The sequence below is a fragment of the Felis catus genome, chromosome E1 (genome assembly GCF_018350175.1).
Source record: "Felis catus isolate Fca126 chromosome E1, F.catus_Fca126_mat1.0, whole genome shotgun sequence".
Lineage (NCBI taxonomy): Eukaryota > Metazoa > Chordata > Mammalia > Carnivora > Felidae > Felis > Felis catus.
In genome coordinates this window covers 2,683,506-2,707,364 of record NC_058381.1, presented here as the reverse complement: position 1 = coordinate 2,707,364, position 23,859 = coordinate 2,683,506, and the positions used below count along the sequence as shown (strand labels likewise).

The 23,859-nt window shown below is 51.6% G+C and overlaps 2 protein-coding genes and 1 long non-coding RNA gene across 8 annotated transcripts in view; 2 read left to right on the top strand and 1 right to left on the bottom strand.

Annotated features, from left to right (window-relative positions):
* The window catches only part of LOC102900494, a 24,687-nt gene extending 4,116 nt beyond the window's left edge, over positions 1-20,571 (top strand). For 2 of the 5 annotated variants that reach the window (XR_002738070.2, XR_006590063.1), the window contains one exon: positions 20,119-20,571. This is a non-coding gene — a long non-coding RNA (uncharacterized LOC102900494). Of the gene's footprint in view, positions 1-2,948; positions 3,407-4,948; positions 5,199-20,118 lie in introns of those variants that run through there. The other 3 variants (XR_006590067.1, XR_006590065.1, XR_006590064.1) reach the window with 2 other exon arrangements.
* Positions 18,269-23,859, bottom strand: CYB5D1 (cytochrome b5 domain containing 1). 2 transcript variants are annotated; one of them, XM_023243938.2, is made up of 6 exons: positions 23,468-23,859; positions 22,276-22,372; positions 21,925-22,178; positions 21,739-21,815; positions 21,381-21,599; positions 18,269-20,818 (listed from the first exon to the last, which is right to left on the bottom strand). In XM_023243938.2, the coding sequence occupies exons 3-6, from the start codon at positions 22,106-22,108 to the stop codon at positions 20,588-20,590; spliced, it is 711 nt and encodes a 236-aa protein (XP_023099706.1). In that variant the 5' UTR covers positions 22,109-22,178; positions 22,276-22,372; positions 23,468-23,859; the 3' UTR covers positions 18,269-20,587. The 2 variants fall into 2 exon arrangements, with proteins under 2 accessions (XP_023099706.1, XP_044901327.1); XM_045045392.1 differs by having other exon boundaries at positions 21,925-22,372.
* Positions 22,670-23,478, top strand: NAA38 (N-alpha-acetyltransferase 38, NatC auxiliary subunit). The gene is made up of 3 exons (XM_003996186.6): positions 22,670-22,812; positions 22,992-23,175; positions 23,322-23,478. Exons 1-3 carry the CDS (start codon positions 22,732-22,734, stop codon positions 23,432-23,434), a joined length of 378 nt encoding a protein of 125 aa, XP_003996235.1. The 5' UTR covers positions 22,670-22,731; the 3' UTR covers positions 23,435-23,478.

The following is a 23,859-nucleotide window of genomic DNA, read 5'->3' as shown; positions in this document are numbered from 1 at the left end:
CAGTGAGCAGGGGAGGAGCAGAGACAGAGGGAGAGAGAGAATCCCAAGCAGGCTCCGCGCTGTCAGCGCAGAGCCCGACGCGGGGCTCGAACCCACGAACGGGGAGATCATGACCGGAGCTGAAATCGGGAGTCGGAGACTTAACCACCTGAGCCCCCCGGGCGCCCCCACTTTTGAGTAGATGGTACACACGTGCACGCACACACACGTACAGAATTTTTCGAGGGCTAGCAGTACCCTGTGGAGAGGAAGCCTCCCTCCTGTCCCTCTCCCCCCGGCCCTGCTCCTCTCCCTGAGGCCGGCTTCACTACTCTTCATTTCTTGGACGTTGTTCCAGACAAGGGGCTACACGTCTACAAGTCTCCTCGCTTTGGGCCGCACTCCTTCCTCCTCCTCTCCCAGTTCTGCTGGATGCTTCTTTCTCTGTCAGTCTGTCCATAGGCCTTCCTGCCTCACCTGGCTTGCCACCTCTTGTTCCTTATCTTTTTGAGTCTGCTCTCGGGCACCTGTCTTTCTGATCGGTCGCCAGAAGCACGCTTTTCCTGCCAGTGCGGCACGCTCTGGAAGGGCCCGCTCCCCCCAAGGGCCCTCGTCCGCACGCCAGGCTATCTGGGAGAGGGCACAGCTCCCCGGCCCTTCATCGCCGACCATGGATTAAGCGAGAAAAAAAACGGGGAAGCGCCCACAGGTGCACGCACAGGTCCAGTTAGTCAGCACAGGCTCCTGTGCATGGGGGCCTGCTCTGCCTTCCCCCCAAGTCTTTACAGGCATGTGACTCTAGATCCTTCTAGGCCCAGCAGCACCCTCAGGCTGTTGACTTCGGCCCGTCCAAGGAGTCTGTCTTCCTCTAGTCTAAGAAATTGCTTCTCACAAAAACTCTTCTCCCTCTTCTTCCTTCCTTGGGCTCCTCTCCCCCGCCACCTCCGAGATGGTGACGCTAACTCCTGGGAAGGGGGCGGGGAGGTGGGGGGAAACAAAGGCACAGGCTCCATCCAGGCCCCTTCGGAAAGACCGTGGGGAAACTTTTACTGAGAATGCACTATTCTTCCCTGTCTGCTTTTTCACTGCCTGGACTCCTGATTTTAACTCTTTCGGCCTCCGTGTCCACGTCTCTCCCCTCTTCCCCTCCCTCCATCTCTCACCTCTCTTTTCTCGGTTCTGTCTTTCCTCCTAAGTGTCTGTCTTGGGCTGCCTTCTAGCCTCCTTCTGATTGGCCACCTTCCCTCTCTTCTGTCTGATTGGCCTGCGTCCCTCCATCACCCCATCCGTCTGCTGGGTTCTCCCTGTCTGCCTGCAGTAATGTATGTGACCGCACTTTCTCAGCCACAGAGCCCGGTGTGGCATGGAACGCCGTTCCCACGTCGTTCTCCCACTTTCCTTATTGTTTTCTTCCTTTCTTGCTCGGCCTTCTCCCTCTCTCTCCACGCCTGCCGGCCTGCCTGGTGCTCTCTCCCGCCTCTCTGTCACTCATTCTCCTTTCTGTCCTTGCCAGCCTGTCTGTCTGCCATCGTCTGTCTACACCACTCTCGTGTCTCTCCTGCGTTTTCAGGCTCCTCTCTTTCTCTTATCTGTCTGTTCTGTCCGTCCGTACCTGTCTGTTCTGTCTGTCTGTAGGCTCTGTGCCTGTATGTCTCACTGTCTCTGGGCTGCTAGTCGCTTTCAAAGTGGACACCACTTCCCTGCCTTTTTCTATCTTTCTGTGCTTCAAAAAATAAAAACCAAATACAAAGTTAAGGTGCCATATGACTAACTAATTGGCAGAGGAGAAGGGTCCCTGTTTTTAATGAGAAGACCACTGAGGTGAGAAAAAGGACCTTAGGCACGCAGCCTGTCCAATGCAAACCAGAATTGGAGGGCCCCCTCCCTGAGAAAGAACTAGAAGAAAATTGTAAGGGACTCCTAAGCCATAAGAGGATTATTTCTTTAAAGCCAAAGCAAGAAACTTACCCAATGCAAGTGTTTCTAGTTTTGTTTTTTGTTTTCTGTTTTTCTTTTTCTGGTTCATAGAAAGCTATCAGCCCTTCCCCCAGAAAAACAGTATACAGCTGACCCTTGAGCAACGTGGGTTTGAACTGTGCGGGTCCACTTATATGTACATTTTTTTATTATATATTTTTTTAATATTTATTTTTGAGAGAGAGAGACAGACAGACAGAGGGCGAGTGGGGGAGGGTCAGAAAGAGGGAGACAGAGACTCCGAAGCAGGCTCCAGGGTCTGCGCTGTGAGCACAGAGCTGGATGCGGGCTTAAACCCACGAACTGTGAGATCATGACCTGAGCGGAAGTCGGACGCTTAACTGACTGAGCCACCCAGGCGCCCCTGGATTTTTTCAGTAAGTATATCGAAGATATTTTGGAGATGTGGGATCATTTGAGAAAACTTGGGGATGCACTGCATGGCCTAGAAACATCGACAAAATTAAGAAAAGGGCGTTAGATGAATGCACAAAATACACATAGCTACTAGTGTATTTTATCATCTCCTACCTTAAAATATTACACAAATCTATTTTTGAAAGTTCAAACTTATGCACAAAAACACTCAGAGACCATATGTCACGTTTTCATTTTTGACACCCAGTATTAGTCCCGTGCGTTGACGCAGGGACTGACAGATGATTCATCTTGTAAACAGGCGACGTAAACTTACGGTACTGATCAAGGCAGTACGCGACTGTAAACGTATTTTCCTTATGATTTTCTTAATACCATTTTATTTTCTCACCGCCTTATAGTAAGAACACAGTATATAACACACAGACAAAACATGGCTAATCAGCTGTTAATGGTAGCAGCAAGGCTTCTGGTCAACCGTAGGCTATTGGTAGTTACGTTACGGGGAGGCAAAAGTCGTACGCGGATTTCCTACAGCACGAAGGGTCAGCGCCCCTGACCTTCATGCTCCAGGATCAGCTGGTGTATGCAAAATACCACATATGTTTTCACAGTGTTACGAACACCCTGAGATCTGTGGACCCCAGGTTACAACTCTGACGCAGGGAACCAGTGACAGTGATCGGTAGAGCACAGACATGCGCTCGTGGAACAGGCAGGTCAAAGGACTGAAAAAGCGCTTTGCCATCTGTGATTTCCCACTCAAGGAAATGTTAAAGAGGGTCCTAATTGTCTTTTGAAATATATAGATTGGTGATAATAATGGAAGTCATGGAAGTACTGAGGATATCCTAGACTTAATCATGGAATTTTAGAGAGAAGATCATCTAAACCAGTGGCTTCCAAATGGCTAAGTAAGGTTGCCACCTGCCCTTTGCTGAGAAGATCTGTCCTTTGTTTTGAGATTACACATTTTTTTTAAGTTTATTTATTTATTTTGAGAGAGACAGAGCACGATTGGGGGAGGGACAGAGAGGGAGGCGGGGAGAGAATCCCAAGTAGGCTCCACACCATCAGCAGGGAGCCCAATACGGGGCTGGATCCCACAAACTGTGAGATCATGACCTGAGCTGAAACTAAGAGTCGGACATTCAATTGACTGAACCACCCAGGTGCTCTGAGATAATACATTTCATGTATATATATATATATATATATATATATATATATATATATATATGCATACATATATATACACATATATAATTTTATATACATTTTATATATATAATATACTATATAATATACTATTAATACATATACTAACATATGTATTAATATGTTACATATATGTATGCTTATGTATTTAATTATAAATTTGTTAAAAATGTCCTTTCTAATGGAAGGAGGTCCATAATAGATTTTATGAAGGCAGAGAAAGGGAATGACTTTTCATACTTCTGTACAACTGGAGAATTTTTCAACATGTACTTGTTTTATAATCCAAAACATTTTAAATATCTGTCTTAAATAATGGTGATGGGCATATATTTGTTGTTGTCATTGATGTGTTTAGGACAATAAAAAGTCCGCAACTCCATGTTGATCACTAACTTTTTTGTTTTCTTTTTACATTTTTTCTGGTTATTGAAATCCAAAAGTCTGGGATCTGTAGCTTAAAAAAATTTTTTTAACATTTATTTATTTTTGGAGAGAGAGCACACGCGCAAGTTGGGGAGGGGCGGAGAGAGAAGGAGACACAGAATCCAAAGCAGGCTCCAGGCCCCGAGCTGTCAGTGCAGAGTCCGATGTGGAGCTCAAACCCACGAACCACGAGATGGTGACCTGAGCCGAAGTTGATGCTCAGCCGACTGAGCCACCCAGGCGCCCCTGGGACCTACAGCTTTAATCTAACCTCTTGATTTGGCAAAGAAAGAAACTTCAGTTCTTAATGTATCCTATTCATGATGTGCCCTACTTGCCGACCACCTACACTGTTAGATGCGGGCTATTTTCCTTCAAGCCAGTTCACTTTTAAGTTAAACAGATGTCCTTTAAATTTTTTCTATTATTTATTATTATTATTTTTTTTAGTAATCTCTGTACCCAACGTGGGGCTCCCAACTCGCAACCCCGAGATCACAAGTCATGTGCTTTTCCAACCGAGCCAGCCAGGCGCCCCAAACAAATACCCTTTAAAAAGTAAATTTCAGGGGCGCCTGGGTGGCTTGGTCGGTTAAGCGTCCGACTTCGGCTCAGGTCACGATCTCACGGTCCGTGAGTTCGAGCCCCGCGTCGGGCTCTGTGCTGACAGCTCAGAGCCTGGAGCCTGTTTCAGATTCCGTGTCTCCCTCTCTCTCTGCCCCTCCCTGTTCATGCTCTGTCTCTCTGTCTCAAAAATAAATAAACGTTAAAAAAAAAATAAAGTAAATTTCATATTACTGAGAAATAATATCTATAAAATCCTTGATTCGATGGGGTAATCACTTCCTAACTTAGTTTAAAATACAAGTCATTATTGAATCAAAAATCAGTGAAAATAACAGCATCTTGCCCGCTACCGATGGTGTAGGTACCATATTTTAGGAAACAGCGCTTCCATCTAATTTTGTAGGTGCAGAAACGGGGGCCCAGATGTCGAAAGGAGTACCTAGGATCAAGTTGGTTGGTAGGGACGGAACCAGGACTTGCGCCTATCTTCCAATTTCTAATCTGGTGTTCTTTCTACTATATACGAGACGAGACGACACGACATCAAGGCCAATGAGATGCCCTTGGGTTTTAAAGGAGCTAATACGTGAAAGTGATGGCCACGTATATGACTTACTACCTGTTACAACTATACCAGAACTGGCAATAGTCCATTCAGTTGTATCTAGTACACTTTTGTGCTGCTGCCGCCGCTACTTTCCCCCACCTCCTCCCCCTCCTCCTCCTCCTCCTTCATAATGTGTCTGCCCAACGCGGGGCTCAAACTCATGACGCTGACTCCCGACTGAGCCAGCCAGCTGCCCCTCTAGGACACTTGCAAAGTTACATGTTGTCTGACACAGAATTCCACCTCCTACCATCTACCCTGAGAAACAGTCCTCGCACTTGGGTGTATATAAGGTCAAACATGCAGACATATTCATTACAGCGTTGCTTAGAATAGCAAAACATTGGAGATGCCCCAGATCTCCAACAGTGAGGACCAGCTAAGTCAATTAAGAAATATGAGAAAACGGCAATTAAGAAATTAAGAAAACGGGGCGTCCGGGTGGCTCAGTCGGTTAAGCGTCCGACTTCGGCTCAGATCATGATCTCGCAGTTTGTGAGTTCAAGCCCCGTGTCGGACTCTCTGCTGACAGCCTGCTTCGGATTCTGTCTCCTTCTCTCTCTGCCCCTCCCCCACTTGTGCTCTGTCTCTATCAAAAATAAATACATGTAAAAAAATTTAAAAAAAAGAAATTAAGAAAACGATTTACATCTATGTGGTAAGATTCTTTACTACTGAATGGCAAAAAGCAAGCTGCAGAACTATATATACATTATCATTTGGTTTATGTTCAAAGAAACAAAATGCTGTATGTTTCTACAGATACGTTTCTATCTATCTGTCATCTATCTATCTAACCTATCTATAAATGCCTTTAAAAATTCTGGACAGGGGCACCTGGGTGGCTCATTCAGTTGAGCATCTGACTTCGGCTCAGGTCATGATCTCACCGTTTGTGGGTTCGAGCTCCACGTCGGGCTCTGTGCTGACAGCTCAGAGCCTGGAGCCTGCTTCAGATTCTGTGTCTCCCTCTCTCTCTGCCCCTCCCCTGCTTGCACTCTGTCTCTCAAAAAATAAATGTTAAAAAAAAATTTTTTTAATTCTGGACGTATCAAATAGGGAATAGTGGCCACTTTGGGGAAAGAGTAGTCAAGGGGGATATTTACCTCTATTTAGAATTCTGAACTTTTAGGGACGCCTGGGTGGCTCAGTTGGTTAAGTGACTGACTTCGGCTCAGGTCATGATCTCACAGTTCGTGAGTTTGAGCCCTGCGTTGGGTTCTGTGCTGACAGCTCAGAGCCTGGAGCCTACTTCAGATTCTGTGTCTCCCCCTCTCTCTGACCCTCCCTTGCTCATGCTCTGTGTCTCTCTGTCTCTCAATAATAAATAAGTATTTAAGAAAAAAATTTTTTAAAGAATTCTGAACTTTTACAGTGAGAAAATATCTATTGTTTGTGGAAACAAATTTAAGTAGCCTCGTGATCACCTTAGCAAATAAAACCAAATGACTTAAAAAGTAGTATGCTTTCTGTAAAGAAATTATTCTTCACTAATCTAGTTTTTTGAGGAGAAAAATACATAAGCAAAGTATAATCAGCAGATGTAATGGAAGCTAAACTTTTGAAAACATTAGTGCAGTTCTAGTTTAAAAACTAACTGAGGTAGAGGCACCTGGGGGGCTCAGTCGGTGAAGCGTCCGACTTCGGCTCAGGTCACGGTCTCATGGTCCGTGAGTTCAAGCCCCGTGTCGGGCTGTGTGCTGACAGCTGAGCCTGGAACCTGCTTTAGATTCTATGTCTCCCTCTCTCCCTGCCCCTCCCCTCTTCATGCGCGCTCTCTCTCTCTCTCTCTCTCTCTCTCTCTCAAAACTAAACAAACATTAAAAAATTAAGAAAAAAACGAATTGGGGTACAAAGAGAAGAAAGGAAAGGTATAGAAGAACATATTTATAATGATAGCATTGATGAAAGAAAAAAATATGTAAATATCTGGGGAATATTCCTGGAAGAATATATGAGAAACTGTAGTAGTTATACTGGAAAGCTTACTTTTTCACTGTACATCTTTTAAAGCAGCCTGGAAATTTTTTAGTGACCAAAGGATCAGCGAAGTGGAGGGAGGAGAGACCTCTGAGGTCAGAAACACTAATCAACAATATGCGGTCGTGATAATTGCTATGGGCTATAAAATCTGAGAATTCAGAGAAGAAAGATCTTGGTAGGGAGAGGGGGATCACTGAAGAACTTTCGTGTGTAGTTGTATTTGAAGTAGGCCCCAAAAGATCACTAAAATTTGGAGCAGATAGAGGGAAGAAGGGCGGTCTATGTTGATTGAGAAAGTACTTAGCGAGTAGTGTGTTGACCCCATCAGGCTGGGGGGGGGCGGTAAGTTCATGGTAGAAAGTTCTAGGAGGTGTTGGTACCTCTTTAAACAGTAAGAATGGTTAGCACATCAAGTGAAGAGTAGAGGCCAGAACTTGGGGGTACTTTGAAGCATGGGCAAGGGAGAAGAGAAGCCAAAGGAAGAAACAGAAGTTGTTAGAGTGGTAGGTGCACCAGATAGTGTTATCGTGGAACAAGGAGACAGCTTCTGGAAGGAAGCATGACCAGTATCGCCAGGTGCTTCCTGGAGGGCAAGAAGATCGCCGACCAATCCTCAAAACATGAACTACAGAGTTACCGTACGACCCAGCAATTTCAATCTTAGGTGTACACCCAGGAGAATTGAAATGTGTGTCCCCACCACAACTTGTATGTGAATCTTCGTGGGAGCATTATTCATCATAACCCCAAAGTGGAAACAACCCAGATGCCCATCAGCCGATGAATGGATAAGCAGAGGGCAGTATATCCATACGGTAGAATATTATTCAGCCATAAAAAGGAGTGAGGTAGGGATAAACATGACAACATGGAAGAACTTAGCCGACATCATGCTGAGTGCAAGAAACTAGATACGCAAGGCCACATATTGTATGATTCTACTTACATGAAATGCCCAGAATAGATCAATTCACAGAGACAGGAAACAGGTTAGTGATTGACCAGAATTTGAGGGGAGAAGAAATGGGGAAATGACTGCCAGTGGGTATGAGATTTCTTTTTGGACATGATGAAAATGTTCTGGAATTAGGTAGTGGTGACAACCATGCAATTTTGTAAACCTTATTCTGAAAGCTTCTGACCTGTACACTTTGAAATCATGAATTTTAGGGGTGCCTGGGTGGCTCAGTTGGTGAAGTGTCCAACTTCAGCTCAGGTCACGACGTCACAGTTCGTGAGTTTGAGCCCCACATCGAGCTCTGTGCTGACAGCTCGGAGCCTGGAGCCTGCTTCGGATTCTGTCTCTCTCTCTCTCAAAAACATTAAAAAATGTTTTTCAAAAGAAATCATGAATTTTATGGGTGAATTTTTAGAAACCATTAAAATGTTATGGAGGTTTTTAAAATGTTTACCTATTATTGAGAACTATTTCATAATTTCAAAAGAAGGTCAGACCAGGCTTTAAAAAATATGACTATTGTTATATTTACTAAACCAGATGATGGACACACGTGTTCATTGTAATATTCTTCGTGGTTGATGTTATGTTACGTCAACCTTTTGAACTTACGAAACGAACAAAGAGAGTAGGCAGGTGTCCACAGCCCTCCTTCAACTTTTCTGTAGGTTTGAAAATTTTCCAGTTTTTCCAATTAGGTGGAAGGAACTAATCGCAAAGAAAAAGCAAGGAAATAATGACATAAAATTCAGGATACCGGGTGAGTCGAGGTGGGAAGGAAACCAACAGAAAAGTTGAAAGAGTGCTGTGGACCCCCGTGTACTCTTTTTTGTTTTTTAAGTTTTAATTTAAATTCCAGGATAGCGTGATATTAACTTAGGCGTGCGGTACGGTCGTTCAACACTTCCGTACATCACCCTGTGCTCGTCACCATTGCATTCCTTAACCCCCATCACCCCTTTCACACACACCCCCATCCCCCTCCCCTGTGGGAACCACCAGTGTGCTCTCTATAGTTAAGCGTGTGTTTCCCGGTTTGCCTCTCTTTTTCCCCTTTGCTCATTTGTTTTTGTTTTTTTAATTCCACATAGGAGTGAAACCATACGGTATTTGTCTTTCTCTGACTGACTGATTTTGCTTAGCATAATACTTTCTAGCCCCTCCATTTCATTGCCAGTGGGAAGATTTCCTTCTTTTTTATGGCTGAGTAATATTCCATTGTATCTACAATGTACCACATCTTCTTTTTAAAATTTTTTTTAACGTTTATTTATTTTTGAGACAGAGCGAGACAGAGCATGAACGGGGAAGGGTCAGAGAGAGGGAGACACAGAATCTGAAACGGGCTCCAGGCTCTGAGCTGTCAGCACAGAGCCTGACCCGGGGCTCGAACTCACGGACCACGAGATCGTGACCTGAGCTGAAGTCGGACGCTTAACCGACAGAGCCACCCAGGCGCCCCTGTACCACATCTTCTTTACCCATTCATCAGTCGATGGACACTTGGGTTGCTTCCATAGTTTGGCTATTGTAGATAATGCTGCTCTAAACTTTGGGGTATTTGAATTAGCATTTTTGTATTCTTCGGGTAAATACCTAGCAGTGCAATTACTGGATGGTAGGGTAGTTCTATTTTTAACTTTCTGAGGAACCTTCATACTGTTTTCCAGAGTGGCTGAATCAGTGTGCACACCCACCAACAGTGCATGAGGGTTCCCCTTTTTCCAGACCCTTGCCAACACCCGTCATTTCTTGTGTTGTTGATACCTGTATACTCTTCTAGATTTAGTGATTGTTAAGCTTTTTCCACATTGACAAAATGGCACGAGCAAATGCTTATGATCTAATTTCTTTTTGTTTTTTGTTTGGTTGGGTTTTTTTTCAGGTGTACATTTTGAGTTTTTACATACGCGTACTCTTGTATGAACACCAGCCAGGTAAAGATAGAAAGTACGTCAAGCACCAGCACCAGTCGGTTAAGTGTCCAACTTCAGCTCAGGTCATGATCTCATGGTTTGTGAGTTCAAGCCCCACATCAGGCTCTGTGCTGACAGCTCGGAGCCTGGAGCCTGCTTCCGATTCTGTGTCTCCCTCTCTCTCGGCCCCTCCCCCACTCGTGCTCGGTCTCTCTCTCTCTCTCAAAAACAAACATTAAAAAATTTTTTTTAATATATATGTCTACCACCATAGAAGTTTCCAGCGTCTTCCCAGTCTGTGCCCCTTCTAGAGAAAACCACTGTTCTTCTATCCTGATTCCTTTTTAACAACTTAAGATCTAACGTTAGTTGCATAAAGCAATATAAAGTCATACATGTAGTGTAATCGCAGCCAGATAGGAAAGTACTAGGAGGAAGTGGTTAAGATATTCACACTGGTTTCTGCTGAGTGATAGGAATAAGAGTGCTTTTGTTTTGACATCTTTATGCTTGCCTACCTGGAATTTTCTGTAAAGAACACATGTTCTGCAATGAAAAAGAAAACTATGCTTAAAAAAAATTAAAAGTATGTGGAAAGAGAGAAGATAGGAGAATGGATCAAACATTTGGTTACAAAGTTCGGTAACGTGGCAGATAAGTCTGGAAACCACATACGTAAAGGAATCTATTTCTTTACACCAGAGGCTGATCCCAGGTTCCCCCATGTCAGGTGACAGGCCCCTGTCCAAGGCTCCTATGGGCTGTATAGCCCTGCACTTCACTCTCAGGCTGCATCTGCTTGCCCTCATCCTTCCCCTCACTCACTACAGACTCGCACGGGCTCAGTCCTGCCCCTGACTCCCTGACCAGAGGCCTTTCTGTCCATTCCACACCGGTGGAGGTGGCTCAGGACTTACATCTTCTGAAATAACTGGGCTCAAGCCCCCCCGCATGGCCCACAACTTTCTGTCCCTCTAGCTCATTTCTCTGTTGTTCTTGGACCCATAAGACACTCTAGCCCCTCCCTCATCGGGCTCTACCGGGTCCTCACCTCCTTCCCTGTCCAACGTAGAGTCTGTGGTCTGTCATCTCAGCCAGTGTCGTGTCCTCTCCTGAGCCTCTGCCCGCGCACCTCTAACTGTGACCCTCACACCCAGTGTGCAGAGTGCTGCTGAAGAGAACGCCATGACCGTGCCCACCGGCGTCCCGGCTCAGAAATCCTTTTCCCTGGTCCGCTTTCTTTCAGGTCTCCGTGGCCACTTTTCCAAAGCTTCCTCACATTTGCCACACCTCCTCCACCTTCCACTCCGGCAGGAGACCTTATCAGCTCTCTCCGGGAGACAGAACATCAGAGAGAGCTCCCCGGAGACGTGGGCACGAAGCCTGTGTATTTCGCTGCATCCTCTTTGTCCTACTGGACCACTCTCGCTTTCCAGGTCCTCTGAAGCCACTGCCACCAGACTATCCACAGCCTCCTGGTTGCCGACAGAGAGGCTGTTTCTGAGTTCTTAACTTGCTACGCCCTTCTGGAAATGGTCTTTGCTTGCCTTCTGTGATCTCCCATCTGCCTCTACTTCGATTGCTGGCTTTTTTAAAAACAATTTTTCTTTAATGTTTAGTTTTGAGAGAGAGAGAGAGAGTGTGTGTGAGCAGGGGAGCATCAGAGAGAGAGGAAGACACAGAATCCGAAGCAGCCTCCAGGCTCCGAGGTGTCCGCACAGAGCCCGAGGCGGGGCTCGAACTCCCGGGCTGTGAGATATCATGACCCGAGCCGAAGCCGGACGCCCAACCGAGACACCCAGCCGCCCCAATTGCTGGCTTTTTAGCTAAATCCTCTCCCTTGCTCTTTGCCTTTCCCACAAATCATTGTCTTTCTCTTCTCTGCTTCCTTTAGACCTGCTTTGATTGACCACCGTGATGGAAACGGAATGGTCCTGCATGAAACGACAAAAACCAAACCTTTCTTCCCTTTTGACGCTTCCCTTTTAACAATTTCTTAACGCTTGTGCCTTGGCTGGCCGGCTGCAGATGCCATGTAATGTCAAGCCCTGGCTGTTGGAGCAGAATTGCCCTGACACCTTTCCTGGCTGACTGTCCCTCAGATTCTAGATTTGCCATGGTATATGCTGACCCCAAGCCGGCTTTTTCCTGCCCCTTGGCCCGTTCGTGGGCCTTCTCGCCATCTAGCTCTCCGAATGAGGGTCATTTTAATTTTAGACTAAATTAGATACGATTGGCAACTTAAAATCACTTGGGTTTTTTTTTGTTTTTTTTTTTTTAAGATTCTACATCCCCAAACTGTGTAACTCCAAAAATGTATTCCAGAGCCAAGGAATGAAGTGCCCACCCCTAACCCCGTTAGAATTTGAGCTTTGGGGTCAGGTAGCACCTGGTGTCCCGAGTTCTTCCATTCGCTACGTGACCTCGGGCAAACTCCTTAGCCCTCAGGTCTCAGCCCCGCATCTGTGAGGCAGGGTACCCCTGCCTCCCTCACCTGGTCGTGGTGAGGATTCCGTGAGCTCACTTAAGAAAGTGCTGACTCGAAGACACTCGATAGTTGGGAGCTAGTATTCTAAACAGTCACGTTGTTGGCCATTTCTCACTTCCAAGAGGTTCACTGGAGGTGACTGAAGGTGACAGCGTCGGCGACCTGAGGTATGAACGGCACCTTAAACTGAGGGAGCAAAGGGCTGGTTCTAATTCTCTTGCTCCCGACAGCTGGCCCCGATCCGGGCTCTGTCCCGCTTCCCAGACATAAGCCCCGCTCGGGAACCATAGGAGACAATCCACGGGTCATTGGACCCAGTTCTCCTAATGGAGGCGCACTTTTGTTGGGCTGGCAACCAAATGTGAGTCGCAGATACGGTCGACCCATCCCCTGAACTTGACAGAGGTCACCTGGATGCTGAATAATGCCGAGTCTCAGGAAATCCCACCGGAAGCGTGTGTTGCTAAATATATAGCGGCTGGCACAGGGAAAGGAAGAGACAACTCACGTTTTGGGGTGCCTGTGCGAAGGGCCTTTCGTGCTGCTGGGCACATTTCCATACCTTACCTTCTCTGATCTCCCGCTCGGAGGGACCGCGCCCTGGCGCATGCCTGTTATCCTTAGCGAAACCCCATTTCTACTGTTCATAGTTTACAGTTAAAGAAACGTAATCTCAAGACAGGAACGCATTTTGTGCATGGTCACAGAGCCTTCCGTGGTCGGCTTCCTTCTGCCCCTGGGCCGTTCACGCCTCATCCAACCGAAGCCGGACTCCTATTTTGCTGCTTGTTCCGTCCACGGACAATCAAGTCCTCGCCTTGATCTCCGTGGAACGTTTCACACTGTTTACCCCAACCCCCCATCAGATATTCTCTTTGGCTTCCGTGGCGCCATTTTCCCCGGTCACTCTCGCCGCTCCGGCTCTTCCTTCTGAGTCTCTTCCTCCCCCGCCCCCGGCCCCTCGCCGTCATTCCTCAAGGTGACTTCACCCCTGAATCTGGCAACAGTGACTCGGCTGACAGTCCCCACACCGATGAGTCTAGCCCAGAGCCACGCAGCCAGGAAGATCGGGACATCTGCATCTGCGCCCCAGAGTTACCCCCCGACACGGGCTCACCACACACCCCCTTCTTCCCCAGTCGGAGCCCCTTGTCCACCCGCACACTCATCATCCTCCCCTGGCTCCTCCCTCTGCCCCAGACGTGCTCCCGGGAAATTATTGAGCCGCGCAATTCTGTCTTCAGTCCACCTTCTCCGACCTCCAGCGCCACTCCGTCCCAGCCACCCCCATGTCCCTCCTGGACCGCGGCAGTGGCGTGGGCTCCCGTCTCCCCTCTTCTCCCCTCCCTCTTTCCCGTCCAGTCCATTCTCTGGACGTTGTAGGCAAGTCACGTCTTTAAAATGCAAGTCTGATCGTGCCGTTCTCCCTGGAAAACCCTGAACCCTGACTTGCACGCTTGGAAAGGCGTGCAACTATATCGCGTGTGAACTATATCTCAGCACACAACAGCCAGGTGCACAAAGCCTCCCTCGACCTGGTCTGGCCTCGACACCCCTCGTCGCCCACCCTCCCCCGCCTCCTGTCTCTTAGCTTTGCCTTCTGTTCCTGAGCGCTCTGCACCCCCCACCCCCAACTCTGCAGTGTTTGTGCTATTTATTCCTCACGGGAAGCCTGTCCTCCCCACACTCCTTACCCTCCCCTGCCTCCTCCCTCGGCTCCCTCGTCCTGGTCCTTCAGGTCTCGGCCGGATCCAGAAAGCCTCCACTGACCTCCCCAGACTGGGCTGCGACGTCCCCCGAGGCATTTCATAGTTAGCCCGCGTGTAGCATTTTTCACCCATTTGTTCATTTTCTGAACTTTGAGTAACTGCCCTGGGCTGAGCACCGAGCGAGGAGCTGCGTGTTTAGCGGCAGATAAGAGACGGGATGCCTGCCCTCCCGGAGCTTAGAGTCTAAGAAGGGAGGGGGAACGGACGTTAAACAGTGAATGAAACACTGAGTACTTTCACTGCGAGGCAACCCGAGACGGTGCGATGAAATATTTGCCATATTTGAAGGGATCGGGAAAGACTTCCCTGAGAAAGTGACACTTAGGCAGAGACTCTGAGGGGCGGGAGCTGGCCAGACATCGAGCGGTGGGTGGAATGTTCCATGCTGAGGACAACAAACATGGAGGCCCTGACAGGAGAGAGCTTGCGTGGGGGTGGGGGGGCCGAAAGTGAAAGGCCAACTCGGGACACAAGAGCCTGGGCCTGCAGGGCCTCCCGGACAAGGGTAAGGGTTTCCCCCAAAATGGCCACTGTAGTGTCCCACATCCAACATGCTTTTACTACCATGTAACTTTGCCCCTCTTCCCTCTGAGGAGTGAGGCCTGTGCCCTGCCCTTGGATTTGAGGCGAGGGCTTTCAATTTTTTTTTTAATGTTTATTTTTTTTCGAGAGAGACAGAACATCAGCAGGGGAGGGGCAGAGGGAGAGGGAGACAGAATCTGAGAAAGGCTCCAGGCTCTGAGCTGTCAGCACAGAGCCCGACGCGGGGCCCGAACCCACGATCCTTGAGATCGTGACCTGAGCCGAAGTCGGACGCTGAACCGACTGAGCCACCCAGCTGCCCCTGGCGTCTCTGTTCTTATAGTACTTTTAGCACATGTGTGCGTGTGTGTATTTATATGTTTGTGCGTGTGCGAGCACAGGCGTACCTAGCATATAGCCCTTAGTACCATCTGAGACGATCTTGCCGTTTGTTCACCGTTTATCCCGCCAGATCGTTAAGTCCCAGTGAAGCAGGAGCCTCGCCTGCCTCGTTCCCTTCTGTGTCCCCAAGACCCCAGACAGTACCTGGCACAACCACATTGGTTTTTGGCTAACGAATGGATGAATACAGCGCCTGAGCGTGACTGCGGGAGGATCACTGGTTCCTACCCGGTATCCGTACCCTCCGTCCAGGGTGGTGCTCCCCGCCCGTGTCGTGGACGTCAGTAGAAAACACGGGGTCCCAGCTCCCTTGCAGCCAAGGGTCCCCTGTGGAGTGCGCTTCCTACCCGTGAGCTGTGGCCAAAGGTCAGATGTTTGCTTCGATAGAGACGCGACCTTCCTTCCCTTTTCCTCCTTCCTGCCCACCGTGCAGGCTAGCGGTAGAGCAGCAGAAAGGTGATGACCCCGAGAACGACAGAAGAGCTCCCGGAGACCCCGATGACCCGGCCCGCAGAATTACTACACCACAGACTCAGCGTTTGAGAGAAACTCACTCTTTGTAGTTAGGCCCCGGCAGTCGACCTCCTGTGATACGCAGCCAAATACGTTCTCTCCAGGCTGTCCTCTAAGGTCAAGGGGATGCGGCGCCTGGGTGGCTCAGATGGTTAAGCTACTGACTTCGGCTCGGGTCATGACCTCACTGCTCACGGGTTCTAACCTCACGTGGGGCTCTGTGCTGACAGCTCAGAGCCTGGAGCCTGCTTGGGATTCTGTCTCCGTCTCTCTGTCCCTCCCCTGCTTGCTTGCTCTCTCTCTCTCTCTCTCAAATACAAAATAAAACCTAAAAAGACATAGATAAAGGAGAAGGGGGATATGTCAGCCTCCTTACTGCTCTACAGGAGGGCGGGCGCCACTGATGAGCACAGGTGTTACTGTCCACGGCTCGCAGGCTCCCCCCACACGGAGCCGGCAAGTGGCAGGGGACATCACATCATGTGGGTCTGTTCGGGTCCTGGGTTCACACATGTCAGCAGGGATCACGTGTACGGTTAACTCCTGGAGCAGGTAGGCATTACCCCTCTGTGCCAGGCACGACGTGGCCGTTGCGGATACAGACAGGGGTGATTAGGTCAGACGGACGCTGGACACCCGAGTTCCCACTAAACCGCAAGCTTCCAAAAGGCGGCCACTGAGCCACTCCCAGTGAGAGGGGGACTTCATTCGAGCAGTCTCTCCACCGCCTTGCTCCTCATCTCGGCCTTCTTTACCCCTGACCCCTCTTAGGCGACCTCCCTTCACATACTCACAGCTTTACGGTTGTTGTTTTGAGTGTTTCCCTTATGCCTAGAGGACCCGGTCCTCGGGCGGCGCACCTGTTCGTATTTGGAATGCCTAACCTTCGACTTCCAGGATCGTTCAGGCTTCAAACTCTCTCTGCTTCTCTACCAGCAACCCCTCCACCTGCGCTCGCTGCTCCGTCAGCAAGTGGCCGCTCTCCCAGTATCAATACCTCCGTGTGGTTGACCTAAACTCGCTGGGCGGGCTGGGAGCATTGAACTCGTCCTGACGTCATGACTGGGCGTTAGGCTCAAGCCTGAAGGGTAGATCCCCCCACTCAGCTCCGAGGTACGTCCAGATCAGAATTCAGGACGGTAGGAAAATGTTTCGGACTGGCCATGAACTTAGCCCCGAGGGCTTACGGCGTTGGGCTTGGCTGCCGTGGCAACACAGGTGTAACAGATGAGCATGGAGACAGGTGGCCGGAATCCCGGGACCACGTGGTTATCGTCGCCTCTGATATTTCGCTTCCGGAGGTCTTTCAATTGGTGGGGGCGGGGGGGGGGGGGGGTTGTCTACTATTTCAGGGGCAGGGGGTCGGGCCGTTTTGAGACCGATGGAAGTTATAGCACCCACCCTTCTCCAAAATAATACGTATCTGAGCTTGCGCGCACGTGCAAACACACGCACGCACACGCACACACACCCCACCATATTTAGAAAGTACCTCTGCCCTTCTGGAGATCCAGGTTAAGAATCCACTTCCGATTTGCCAGGAGGGTGGAAACTTTCTATGCCATGATTTGGTCCTTTATCATGTACTGTTTTCATTTATCTTTCCGTGTGTGTGTGTGTGTGTGTGTGTGTGTGTGTGTGTGTGTGTGTCTTTTTTCCCACTGAGCGGGCAGGCTCCCTGCGGGGACACCGGGTCTTTATTATCCTTGGTGCTATGCGCTTAGGGAGCAGGGCTCAGGGGAAACTTGCCCATTGAGTCCTTTGAGTCTGTTGTGGTTTCCTGAGGACAGGCAGCTTTCCTTTCGGTATTCCGCCCCTCCCCCCCCGCCTCCCTCCACAACCAAAGAGGTCGCCAGGAGAGGACTTGGACCCTACACTCAGTGCTATTTACTTTCTAGATTTTAGGCCCAGGCGTTATTTACATACTCTTCCCGCAAATACCCAGCCTTGGGTATTTAGAGAACCAAGTGGTGCCTCGTGAAAAACTTTACCCGCGTCCGCGCTAAAGCCCATACGTGTTAATAAACCCGTGTGCTGTGTTCTCTCTGAAACGTGGGGTGTCGATCCCTTCCGCAGCTCTGCGATCTACCGAGCACACCCACCCCTGTAATCAGACCCCCACCTTGGGCCGTCCCGTGGGTTTTACTTCTCAGACTGCGCTCCTTTCCTGGCATGAGCTTGTGGAAAAAATCTAGAACAGGAGTAAACCCAAAGCTAATAAAATAGTAGCCATGTGGTTTTAACTTCTTTTCTGATCCTTCCCTCCCGCCTATAAATTCCGGCGGGGCCGCCTTTCATTGTAACCTTTTTAGAACTCGCGAGGGTTTTCCCTCCCTTAGCCGCCCCGCCCCCGCCGCCGACTCCGTAGGCGAGTACGGCCACCTGGTGGCCGTCCGTGGGAATGACAGGTTTCCCCCCAAAGCCGGTGAGAAGGCGGCCCCTAGGGCTTGGGCTTGGTTCCAAGGGAGCCAGGACAGAAGCCTGTGGCTGGAGGTGGCCTCACTTGCCTCCCAGGACACAACACCCCATCCGCTAGTTATTCCAGACGGATGAATTCACTCAACATTTGAGGTCATACCATCAAAATTTATTGAGCAGCAACTGTGTGCCCAGCACCGGGAACACAGCGGTGAACAGGGTGGACATACGTGGTCCCTACTACTCTCTAGCTGCCAGCCGGCCAGCTACGTCCATAATCTTAAAGTTTAAACCGTAGGAAGTACTCTGAAATGTGCGTGGCGCTAAGAAATGATCTAGCAGAGAGTCTTGCTTTCAACACCAAGAAACCCCAGAAGCTCTCCTGAGGAAGAACCATTGAGGATTCAGCTAGGTGGGAGACGGAAGGGTGCGCAAGCAGAGGGAACAGCACGCGTGAAGGTTCTGGGGCAGGCACACATTTCATGGGCTGCGAGACAGCCGTGCGGCTGGAACACACAGAACAAAGGTGAGACTTGCAAGGTGGGCGGAAGCCGGTTTACACAGCATGTTTGGACTTCGAGGGCTTTATTCCCAAAGCAACCGGAAGCCGCTGAAGAATCTGGAGGGGGAGAGCCAGAGGCCTCGGTCTGGTTTCCAGAGCTCACCCACGCTGTGGTGGGTGGGGGCAGAAGCGGAAAGAGGATGGATTCCAGGGACATTTAGGAGCTGGGAACGACCTGGAGAGTGACCAGGGTGCGAGGAGAGGCGAGTGCTTCTGGCACGAGACACCGAGGTAGGAGACTCTGGAAGGGGGGCAGGTGTGGGCCCCTCCCGGAGGCACAGGCCGCAGGGCAGCCGCGTGGCTCGGGTTCTCGAGGCGTCGGTTTAACTGGACGCGTGTGAAACAACCCCAGAGTGGACCGAACACCAGAAAGACCCAGATACTTCACGGCCCCTCTCGCATAACATGGGACTGAGCGGAAGCCCTCGGTCTCACGGGGCGCTCAGAAGGGGCCGAGGCCAGCACCTGTCTCCACCTGCGTCCATGCCTTTCCCGGCCAGCCCCTCAGAAAGCACCTCGGCGGCCCGCCCAGCGCCTCACGGTCCCCTGCTCGGGCCCCGGCACCCCTGGCCAGCAGGTGCACGCACCTCTCCCCAGTTCTTTTGGGCCTGCGACCATCAGGAAGCCCACCGGTCTGTCATTCTCGTTCCCCGCCCCTGCTGAGGTTGAAGGGGACACATCTGGCCACTGCTCCCCCGCCACGCTGGCTGTCCCTCGGTCACATGAGTTTCCTGACCTCATTGGCTCGTCTCTAGATTACTGTTGTAAGGCCTGCCATCTTGCAAGGCAGACATTCTTTCCTTCCCTGAGGGGCCCAGGCCCGTCACGATTGCCTGCTTTTTGTCCCCCATCTAAAGGCCCTTCCTCCACTCGTTTTCCCTGCGGCCGCTCCGCATCTACCTCTTCTCCTCTAAAAAAGAAGAAAATTTTGCTGTGGGATCAACCAGGAAGCAGCCTCAACAGCTCCTGCTCAGCTGGCAGCCCCCCCTGCCTCCCCCCTGCCTCCGCTCGGCCACTGCAGAACTCTGCTGACTCCCTTCCAAAGACCGTAACTGCAGAAACCAACCAAACCACACACCAGGGCTCCGGCGTCCTGTCCCTCCAGCAAGCCTCGGACGGTGAGGTGCTCTCTCGAGTTTGTCCCCCAGCCACTAAGGTAGTGTGCCTTCGTGCCACTAAACCTTGCCGAGCCTAGGGAGCTCCCCTCCACTCGCTAGCTGGGATGCCGCCAGGTTCATCAATCGCTTACCAAAGCCGAACGGGGACAAAAAGTCTTTCTAAGCTTCCAAAGCCTTACGGTGATGGTGTCCCTCTTACAGGGTCGTCGCATTAAGCAGGGCAAACGAAGCCCGTAGCGTAAGATCTAGCCTGAATTACCTGCTAACCGCTGGCTTCCTTTCTTCCCTTTGGGTTGCGACTGCCAACTGCTCTTCAGAAGGGAAACAAGGCAGTTTTGTTTGGCCAGTGACCGACACTTCCTGCTCCCGCCTGGGGAAGGTCCTGTCTCCCTGCGGCCCGGCCCGTCTCCATCGCTGCCGCGAGGTTCTTCCGTCGCTCATCCCCGTGGGGGACCTCTCTCTCTCTGACCGTCAGACAGTTCCGCCTGAGCTCTGACTGACCCCTTCTACGTCTCCCTAATCCGAGATCCCGCACCTTCTGGATCGTTCCTGGGAATCGATTCATGCGCTTCTCGCATGCTCTCCGACTTTCTCAGAGCAAAGTCTAGTGGGCCTGGGAAACAGGACTTGTACACCTCAGAGACACATGGGGAACCACAGGCCAGCGGCCGGAACAGAAAGGGGGTCTGGCTCCAGCACCGCCACACGCACCTCTTCTCCTATAGGACACAGAAGCAGCCAAACTCAAAATATATCTTAAGTCTACATGAGCATATATCTCCCTTCCTAGAGTTCTGTGAGGTCATCGTTGAAGTACAGCAGTATCGCGGGTGTGTAAGGTGCACTGTCCACACTGAGATGGTCAAATTCTTCGTCCTCATCCCGGATCCCGTTCTGTTCCAGGGTATAATCCATGTTCAGGTCCTTCCCTTCATATTTCCACGTATAGCTGGCAGCATGTGCGTTATAGGGGAGATAGCGGTGTAGGATTTCCCACATCGACTCCAGGGCCCCCACCTGCAGAACATGAAAGCACCCCCCACCCCCGGAATTCTGGAATGAACGCACACGCCCCCAAACAAAGGCCAGGAGCCCAAAAGATAGAGCTGGGATCACAGAGCCTCCCTTGGTAGACAGTCTTTTTAGGCACTTCACGGTCCCCAAGAGGAAGCATGCAGTGAATGGCCCCCAAGCGTTACGGAGCTTATGGCAGCCACTTCTAACAAACAGCCTTAAAGGGTCACAGCCACTGCTGCCTCCCCTCACCCCTACAATCGAGTACACTAATAAGAGAGTCTGCTTACAGTCACTATCCCAAACACAGCACCGTAAGAGCTTCTCAGGACCTTCGTCACTGAGGTGCCTGAACTGTGCCCCGGGCTTATGTACCCCGTGATCGGGCCACGCCTCCGATTCCCCACCCTGGAGACCTAGGTGGTCTGCTCTCCCCGTCTGCCCCTGGAGGGGGAGAAAACGCTGCTCCCACTGGTCATGGAGATCTAAGGGCCTGAAGATCTCCTTGGCGGTTTGCTGGGGTTCCCCGGTCCCCTCCGACCTGCCCTCAGGCACCAGTTCTCACCTCCAGCATGTGCTCCTGCGATGTGAGCGTGTTAATGATGCGGATGTTCCGGGTCTTGGCGGACAGCCGCCCCACCTCATAACGCGACCCCTGCCACCAGGGCTTCCCGAAATCATTGGCCCAGTCGGAACGGGGCAGCTGCGGCGGGACGTGCAGAAAGCGGCCCCAGGGGGTGCGGTATCTCAGGGTGCCGGTCAGCGGGTCTATGTGCTTGCGGATCTTTAAAGTGGGGTTCAGGGAGGGGCCTCGGAGCAGTCACCATCGCTGACCCCGGCCCGCCCCGGCTTCTCCTCCCCACCCCGCTCTCCGGTGTCCCTACCCCCCCCCCCCCCCAACCCCGGGTTCCAGCAGAACTCACGTCTCTGGTCTTCGGATCGAACCAGTGGCTGATGTCCTGGCCTGCGACTTCTATGATGGGTTTTAGCAGCAGGTCTCCTGGGAAGGAGCAGCCGCAGTCAATGCTAGCCACCCAAGAACGGGGCACCGCCCCCCCCCCCCCCCCCCCGAACGTACGCCCTGGCCTTGGCCCAGAGCTGGCCCCTACCCTTATACTCCTGAGCCAACGGTGTCAGGTCGTACACGGATCCCAGGTAAGATACCCAAAGGTCTTCCGGCCGGTTGTGTTGGGCCACCTCGGCCGGCGTGAAATACCGACGCAGGAAAAACTCAAAGTCTGGCCCGGCCACCAGGCCTCGGCGCGGCATGGCTCTTGCACTATAGGCCACCATCTCCCGTTGCTTCGTCGCTCTCGGCACGCTCTCACTCACTGCATCTCTTCCCCCTCGCCAGCGCGTTTATCTGCTGACATGGAAACCATTGTCCCTCTCCGGCCACCGGCCACCGAGATGAAACACTGCGCGGGTAAGGAGGCGGAGCGTGGGCTGCGCGTGCTCACGGGAAACGTAGTCCGAATCTGGCTTTCAAGGGATCGGGCTGCGTGCTCAAGGGTTCCGGGCGAAAGCGAACACCTTCCGTTTTCAGAGTGGTCTGGGCTACAAAGGGATATTTAGGACTGACTGTCTCGCGAGGCAGCAAAAGCAAGGGAGGGTGGGGTGGAGTGCGATTACGAAAAAAGGTATTCTCGCTAATCCCAGGGTCCCTAACGGCTAGGTCTAAAACTAAAGAGGCAAAACTTCTCGCGATATGTTAAGACATCCGGCGCCATAGACCTCAGCGAGCCTCAGCGTCGGAGAAGAGAAGCTCGCGAGATCTCTGCAGTTGCCCAGGAGACTAAGAGGAGGAGAGGTGATCTCGCGAAAGAAAAGAGGTCGGGAGCACTCGCGAGATCTCAGACCACCGGACCCGAAAGGTTCTTAAGAAGTTGAAGGGCCCTTAGGAGGCCCGGGGGCAAATGGCCGGAGCCGGACCAACCATGCTGCTACGCGAGGAGAACGGTTGTTGCAGCCGGCGTCAAAGCAGCTCCAGCGCCGGGGTTAGCGCGGGCTCGAGTGCTGGGATTGAGGGGCAGCCGGGGAGCAAGATGGGGGGACGGAAGGGGGAACTGCAGCTCCCGGCAGCCTCTGGGCTTGGTGTGAGCGCCCCGCGGGCTGTCGGGAGCTGTGGTTCCGTGGGTGGGCGGCGCAGTCACAGCGCGTGTCCCGCCCCGCGCAGGACTCAGACGCGGAGCGCGAGGACTCGCCGGCTGCGCGGGCCCGGCAGCAGCTGGAGGCGCTGCTCAACAAGACTATGCGCATTCGCATGACAGATGGACGGACCCTGGTCGGCTGCTTCTTGTGCACCGACCGCGACTGCAATGTCATCCTGGGCTCGGCGCAGGAGTTCCTCAAACCGTCGGGTCAGTCCCCGGGGAATGCGGCGGAGCCCTCACCGCGAGGCACCCTCCCCCCCCCCCCCCCCCCCGCTGCACCCCAGTTTTCTGGGACTAGAAGGGGCGGGACCGACGCTGGCCTGCCTCCCTGATGCTCTGACCCTTCTTTCCAGATTCCTTCTCTGCGGGAGAACCCCGTGTGCTGGGCCTGGCCATGGTACCCGGCCACCACATCGTTTCTATTGAGGTGCAAAGAGAGAGCCTGGCAGGGCCTCCCTATCTCTGACCACGATCGCGCAGGCTTTTCAGACCATTAAACCTGTAAACGAAGTGGCTCGTGTCCGAGTGTAGCTGGGACGTCGGGAGCGCTCTCAGCCCTCCTTCACCCAGCCTGGGCGTCCGGGGGTGCCAAAGGTTCCCCGGGGTTCGGGGGGTGGGGATGAGCTAAGGACTAACAGGCCCCAGGGTGGGCCCCTCCATCTTCCCTCCCACGCTGCTGCTCCAGAATTGTGACTGGAGGGGGTGTCATCCTGCTCCGGAAGGCCCATTGTTTCCCTCCCCGGCCTGGCAACACCGAGTTCCTCCAAGCTGGGGTCAGAGAACGGGCTCGGGTCCCCAAGGGGAGCAGGGCAGGCGACAGAGGCCGGGCCCTCTCCTCTCTATTGATGGAGAGGTGACTTCAGGGTCAGGGACAGAGAGAGCTCTGGGGTC